The sequence below is a fragment of the Scaptodrosophila lebanonensis genome, unplaced genomic scaffold (assembly GCF_003285725.1).
Source record: "Scaptodrosophila lebanonensis strain 11010-0011.00,11010-0021.00 unplaced genomic scaffold, SlebRS2 tig00000096-arrow-pilon, whole genome shotgun sequence".
Taxonomy (NCBI): Eukaryota; Metazoa; Arthropoda; class Insecta; order Diptera; family Drosophilidae; genus Scaptodrosophila; species Scaptodrosophila lebanonensis.
This window is the reverse complement of record NW_022060567.1, coordinates 408002-415886: the sequence shown is the minus strand read 5'-3', so window position 1 is coordinate 415886 and position 7885 is coordinate 408002. Positions and strand designations below refer to the sequence as shown.

Here is a 7885-nt window from a genome sequence, read left to right as displayed (position 1 = left end):
CATGTTAGATGTTAAAATAATTGTACATTTTGGAAAGCACTTTCTTTGAAAATCCACTTGAAATAAGACTCATTTATAATATTGACAATAATGTAATAATTTAATGTTCATAAATAATGGCCAAAAAAAATATATCAGCTGAAAATAGTTGTCAACCAATTTACTTGAGTTGAAGAGGAATTGATGGATGAAATAGCTTTAAATTTTTCTTTTTTTTTTTTTTGTAAAGGAGATGAAAGATGACAGAGATGATGGAAGTTAGGCGAAATATGTGCAAAAGAAGGACCTGAGCTTAGCTCTGAAAAAAGGCAATCCCGTTTTCCCGAAAAATGTAGAAACATCTCTGGCATTGTAATTCGTTTCGAAAATTTGTATTCATTCATATGTATCAGAATCGGTTTGTTAGTAGTTTTTAAATATATTTTAAAAAACGCAATAAATTACAAAGATTTCTTTCGGACCAATTTTAGTTTTGTACCAGCAGTTTTTCAAATAAAAACGAAAAGGGAATAAACATGGTAAGAGTACAAAATGCATTCACCTTTTTGCCTAACATCAGCCGTCTTAGGAGCGTCGTCGAGTTCGTATTGGTGGTGGCGTCAACGTGGACCCATTTGTTGTTGCTGGTGATATGTTGCCCATTGGCGGTGGTGGTGGCGGGGATGCAGATAATATTCTGCCGCCCATCATGCGCATTGACGGGAATGGCGTTCAGCTGCATATAACAGAGCCCACTGCAAATGGCCGCATGCGCCATATGATCATTCATGCGCAGGAGGGAGGCGAAGATCCGGATGCCCACGAAGTGATGGCCGAGGCCCAAGTGGCCGCCGAGGAGGCAGCGGTCGTGGCTCAGGCATTCAATCAGTTAAATGTGCCGGCGCATCATTTTCCCGATCAGAATATCATCATTCGTAGTGGCCCCAACAATACCATTGTGGCCGGGCCCAATGGCTATGCGCTCTATTCCGTGCCATTGCATCGGGCCATGACCGATGTTAATGTGCGCCATCCCGCCGAGCTGTCCATTGGTGGCCACATGATCGTGCAAGATCTAGCAGCGCAAGCCCGTCGGCGACAACCGCCCCAGGCCGTGCGATTCGTTCTCCGTCTGTGCTTCAATGCGCTCATGCATCCCTACGAGTATGCCAAGGTGCTGATGCAGCTCGGCCATGAACCACTGGCGCCCATCAACTGCCGCAGCATTCTGGGAAGAGCAATGACGATATTACCGAACGTACACAAATATTTGAAGCATATAAAGCGCACCGACGGCTTCTTTGGACTCTACCGGGGCCTGGGTCCGCGCCTCCTTGGCAATATTTGCTCATCAATCTTGTGCAACAGTCTAGTGAACCTTGCTGGACTGAAACCTTACCACCGCGCCGTGGACGAGAGGCCTCACCAGCTTAGGGAATATTTGTGGAATCTGGCTCGCGATGCCATCATTATGACGACGGCTGCTGTCGTTTCACATCCTTTCTATGTGATCTCCATACGGCAGATGGCGCAGTTCGTTGGACGTGAGCTCATCTATGACAATGTGATCGACGGCTTTCGCGAAGTCATCGATCGAGAGGGTCTGACTGGTCTCTACGCCGGCTTTATGCCGCGATTGCTCTACGATCTGTGCGTGCTCTTTTTAACCAGCACCATCTCCAATATATTTAATCGGAACTGCAAGCAGAATGTTGTGCAGCAACAGTACAACTCAGCGGCGGTGCAAATGGGAGCCGCTTTTGTCATGTACCCCTTGCAGGTGGTTGCCTCATGCATGGCTTCGACGGGGGCCCGATTGGCGGCCTGCATGCCACCCTGCATGCCAATCTATCGCCAGTGGACTGACTGCCTATCGGATCTGTTAGCACGTGGGGATCACTTGCGTGGCGGCATCCTCTTCTATCGCCCAATGCCCAGGATACAGATTCGTTACACTGATAGCTTTATTGGCGCCTCAACGCCCCGCACTTAGGGGATCTTCCCAAATGGCTAATTACAACACACACACACTACACACTTGGCTAAATATTGTTTTGGGTTCGATCCAGATTGTTTGAACACTTTTGTTGGTACACTGATTCGTTTTAAGAGTTTAATTGCTCGCCCCTCTTATATATTTGTGTGGGGAGCGACCAAAATGTTTCAAATTAGTGAAGTAGCTTTTAATTTTTTTTTCCCAACCGCGTCTTTTTAATGTGCCTGACAACCACTAATTAAAGATGAATCAAAATTCATTGTAGGCTTTAAATTACACAATTCACAGTCTATTCAAAAACACATACATACAAACAAGCATATGCATACGAGTGCCAGCTCAATACAAATGTGTTGTCATTGTTATTAAATTTAAGCAAATAAATTTAAGTTATTTCATGTTATTCGATAGATACAAACGCATTCCACAGACCCATTTTGATACTGAAAGTTATGCGGAAACTGGGCGAATTCAAAGTCGCTGACATATGGCTATACTTGTACTATGTCTTAGGGCTCTAGTCTTTAATGGAATGCACAGTGGTTGCGTCCATAGGCCAACAATCAAAATAAATTCCAAAACAAATTGTCTCTAAAATGTCCAATCTTCCAAAATTAATAATTTAGAATGAATTTTGAAGTTGAACGTATTTATTTAATTTAATACATTCTTATTATGAAATTAATTTGATCAATTAAATCTTTCTACATTTGTCATACAGACTGGATCTGAAAAATTGGCGAATCTTTACTCCAGAGGGGAAAAATGTCCGTCTGCTGAGGAAAGCTCTAATGCAAGCAGACTTTCCTGCAAAAATGGATTTATCGTTGGCAAGCCGAGAAGTAGAGGAAGTGGATCTTCATATTTCTATTGGAAGTATTTTTGACTGCCGATTCCACACAAGACTGATCACTGGGGTTCGTTCATAGTCGGTCGGTTATATGGGAGATATATGATATATGGGGGCGTGAAATTGAAATCTGCATGAAATTTGGTCAGGTGATGGTAAACTTTCATTAATGGACACAAACAAAATGTTTAATTCGGGAAAAAACAAAAAATGTTGTGTGCTAAGAGTTTATTTTGAATCGGTCAGTTATATGGGAGCTATGTATGTGATATACAGTGAAAACTCTCTTGGCCGGACACTCGCGGCCGTCCAATTTTTGTCCGCCCAAGGGGAGTGTCCGCTTAAGGGGATACTTAAATACTTTACACACCGATCGCATGTTTTTAGAAAAAGTGTCCGCCGAAGAGAGTGTCCGGATAAAAGAGGGAGTTTAACTGTAGTCCTCTGATCTGAATGATTTGAAACATTGTCATCTTACTACATAAAGCACCCTGTGGCAAAAATTTCAGTAATAAGCTCCACTATAAGTACTTTTGGCCGCTGATCCGATCCCATACAAGACGGACCATTGTGGAATTAAAAAAGTAACGGGCCTAATGCCTCCTCCCCCCTAATATATGTAAATGTTGGTTGTTTTTAATGTAAAACTTTGCAGGTCTAACAATGAAATCGGATTATAAAGCATACGATTATATAAGGTTCTATAAAAGGCGAAATTTGTACATCAAGGTAAGCTAATTAGGAAGCCTTTCTCTTATGTGAAAAGCTATTGTAAAGGAGTGGGGCGTCAGTTTTTGGGGCAAATCGTTCCAAAATGGCGGTTTAAGAATAAACCGACAGTTTATACTATATTACAAATTCCCAGTAAACCGCTTACATACTAGTTGGAATAGTAGGGAGAGAGGCTGTGGCGCGGGCAGCGCTCTGTTAACTAACAGACCGCTTACAGCTGTTAGCAGTGGCTGCTGCAGTCTCGGCTGTAGTTAACAGCGCGCTGCCGCGTAAGCAGCTATGCACAGGAAATACAAACTTATAATTTATATCTCTAATACAGCATCGCAGGCTAAACTGGCCTTCTGCGTTGTGTGGATCAATGGGCGCTGTCTCTTTAAATATTTAGCAGGATACCCGAGATTTGACGGCTTCTCCAATGTCCACAACGAGGTCGTGCCTGTCGCCATCCTTCAGTGGATGTTCCCAGACCCGGGTTTGTTCGGCTTAGTTGAAATGCGAACGATGCTGCAGCGCCGCGTGTGGTATGAGGGTATTATCGAAAAAACCCCTCGTGAGTACAGCTGCGAAGCTTTTCAGTCATAACAATGCCGACCATGGGCTTGAAAATTTCATGGAGTGTTTGAGAAGAGCTGATTTCCTTTAGTGCTATGCACAGATCCATATTCAGTCACCTGGACCAGCCTTGAGGTCCTTGGTTGGTTAGCGGTGAGGTTGACTGCTCTGCCCTCTTAGGTCGCCTTAATTTTTCAGTTCCTTGTAGACCAACAAGGAATTATTTGCCGTTCATATTGGCTAGATGCACAACCGATTACGTTTTGCACAATCGTTTTCGGGTCATGTGCAGTAATTATATTGATCTTTAACATTTACTTTCGACAGGACTCTCTCTCTCTGTTCTATAAAAATTATTCTTTATAATTATCTGCGGGGAAATCTCTGATCAGCGAGTCGGGGCATAGCTTTCTCTTTCTCTTTTCTTCTTTCTCTTTCTACTCCTTACTTTTTCTAATTAGTTCTTAAGTAGAATTAATTTTCCTCTACTATATAATGTCTCTGACCACATATTTCCCCAAAGGTGTCGTAAAATGTAAAAATATATTTTAATAATTATAATGGAAGAGCTATTGTTGATTTACTAAATAAATAAATTCGGCAGGCACGGACATTCTTTTCCTATAAGAACTTGTTGTCTTTTCTTCTTCTTCCTTCTTGGGCGCACACTTCAAATCATGATCGTGACGGAAAATAATGAGCAGACAATATATGTAGAATTGAGTACGATTGATCCCTAGTACTGTGGAATTTTTGAAATAAATTGTCGAATGTGGTAATGAAGACGATTTTACGATGCTCGGTGTATTTGCAAGTGTGGGATAAGGATCATAGTGTTTTCTTGTGCTGAGCTCTTGTTGAAACTGTGTCTTGTACTCACACATTGTCACACGCTGACATAATGACACAGTTGACTCATTCATGAGCATTGTTGTCGCAAAGTGTCAGAGCAGACTGCAGACTGGGGGCAGGACAGGAGGCTAGCCAGTCAGCCGGAACAGAACAAGCGTACGTTTTATTTAGCCTTAGTTTGACTTTGTTTTACTCTCTCGTTTTTTCTCTTCTTTTTCTTTTTATTTTTCTCCTTCTGTTGCTGTTACATTGCTGTTCTTTGCTTTGCCTAGTCTTTTGACCAAAATGTCAGCAGAGATTAAGCGACGGAAATCTGGCAGGCCCAGCAGACACATGTACAAGATTTTACGATGGTAACTACACACGCACACACACGTACACACACACACGTACACACACACACACACACGTACACACACACACGCACACACACATATAGATGCATATAGAGCGAAACTGGCAGATGCACGTAATGAAAATATCAAAAATCTGCAACGAAATGTGCCAACGGCTGCTCGACGCGTGAGCTTGGGGCAAGGACATGTGCGAGGGTGGTAAGAGTCGTGCGGCAAGCGGCAAGCGGCGTGCGGCGTGAGGCGGAAGGTGAGAGACGGGAGTCTGGGGAACAATTCAGTTTTGCTTCATTTGAATGCGACACATTTTGTGGGCAAATTTTTGTAGTGGCTGTTGCTGTTGTTGTTGTTGTTGCTGTTTCTACTGCCGTTGGTCAGGTTCATTTAGGCCAGAGAAATCAAAAGTCAAAAGTTAGCAGCCCGCAGAGACTTGTGGAGTGTCTCTGTGTGTGTCTCTGCGTGTGTCTCTCGGTGTGTCTCTGTGTGTGTTAGTGTAAAATAAACGCTGCAAAACGACTAGTTATTACATGTACGAGAACGCTTGTGGGTGTGTGTGTGTGTGTGCTTCGTACACACGCTTACAAACATAAATACATGCACTCTCGTATGTGTGGGTGTAAATACACATGCACACATGCATTAATATACTGCTGCACACACGAGTCCTGCTGCTCAGATGACATTGCAGTCTGCAGGCCAAAAAGGCGTATCGTCTTAATAACCAAAAAGTACAATCAGCACTGCGTGGCCATGCACACACGCACACACACACGCACACTCCTCCATATGTGTGTGTGTGTGTGTGTGTGTAAATATGTTTTTGTATGTCGCTTCTACTATGTTGCTGCCACTGCCGCCCTAAAATGCAATTAGACTAACGATGCAACACAATTTTGTCTTTAACTATACACATGGACGATAGAATGCATGCCGGAAAGATGTTCGCAGAGCAAATGTCATAAAGGATATGCAGCTTAGGCGGTAGAAGGTGGAATCATCCACAACTAATACAATGAGAATTTAACTTGACACTGCATTTATTATTATCGTTTTACCCCAACAAATTGTTATTCAAAATTGTAAATTGCAAAGGTAATGGACTTCTTTGAATGCATTTTTCATGTTAGGTTTTTTGCTTTTTTACAGCAAATGTTTTTACAACGACTGAACGAATTGAAAATCGAATGGCGTTGCAAAGTTTTGATTTTTTAAATAATCGGCCTCTGAGTAAAAATAAAGAAAAACAAAAAAGACCTGCATTCAATTCTTTGAAACAACATCATCAAATGCTGCCGTCATAATCTTTCAAGCCATGTAACCATTAACTCTTTCTTTTTAAAAAAAATGCTATAACTTAAACATAGTGAAGCGAAACATTGAAGTACATTTCAAACATTACAATTTTGTATTGTGTCTTTTAAGAATAATTGTAATTCTGAATAGAATAAAATATAATACAAGTAATAAATGGTATGGCATTGGTTTCGCCAAGAGCCAATAAGATTATAATAATGATCAACAAACAAGAGACCAAACCATAATTTAGACTAGAAAAAAAACATAAATTTGTTGAAGAGGTTATAATATTTGACAATGGTAGCAGAAAAATTCTCGCAGTGCAATCGAAATGGAATCATATCCGAAAGAAATGGAAGCATTTCATTGTTTTTGTTGGAACTCGAGCATAGATTCTAAAAAATGTTGTGGCAAAAAATCTTTATAGGTATCAATTGCACTTTTTATGGCTTCCGCCATCGGCTGTACCAAGAAAAAAAAAAAAAACCGCAAGACAGGGACAGGTCATTTTTTGAAAATAGCAGCTAGCTGTGAGCTAAAACTTGTTAAAAAATAAGCGTATAGGAAAAGTGCAATATACATTTTTAATTAAAACCATTCTTCTCTATAAAGTGAACTTCGAATTTAGACGCGAATAACAAGGCAAGTTAAATTCTGATTAAAGTGTATTATTTGCCGTTTCTATCGTTTTTTTTCAGATTTTATTTAATAAATACCAGTAATTACTTGTGTTCAGCTACTTTAAAATGTTGAATTAATTAGACTTCTGAGATCCGCCTTAGTTCTGTTCTACATACAAGTATATAAGAATATGAGATGTGACATCATGTTGAACTGATAATTATTTGTTTGATCGGCATCTAAAGAAATTTTCATCCAAATTGAAATTGCATTTATGCCGTCATTTATGAAATAATGTGACAATCAAATCCATTTGAGAATATTGAAAAATCCCTTAACGTATTGAGGCACACGGCGGGGTGGAGTGTGCGGTTGGGGGGGAAATTATTGCATGTTTTCCATGCATGTATACACACAGATACCTACGGATAAGCGTACATACATACATATATGTATACATACAACATACGTAGTATGTATATATGTGTACGCAGGAGGAGTATCATATAAATGTCATAATTAAGGAAAGCTTCATTGCGCTTTTTACCTGAATCATACTGAATAAAAAATCGCATTAATAATATTATATTTGCGCTGCACATAAATAGGTTTAAATATTACGCATACGACACATGAGCCTGGCCGCAGCCC

The 7885-nt window shown here is 40.7% G+C and overlaps 1 protein-coding gene across 1 annotated transcript; it reads left to right on the top strand.

Moving 5' to 3' along the window:
- Positions 1–416: 416 nt before the first annotated feature.
- LOC115627589 (mitochondrial carrier homolog 2) lies at positions 417–2397 on the top strand. Its single transcript, XM_030523313.1, has 2 exons — positions 417–518; positions 569–2397. Exons 1-2 carry the CDS (start codon positions 516–518, stop codon positions 1970–1972), a joined length of 1407 nt encoding a protein of 468 aa, XP_030379173.1. The 5' UTR covers positions 417–515; the 3' UTR covers positions 1973–2397.
- The last annotated feature ends 5488 nt before the right edge of the window (positions 2398–7885 follow it).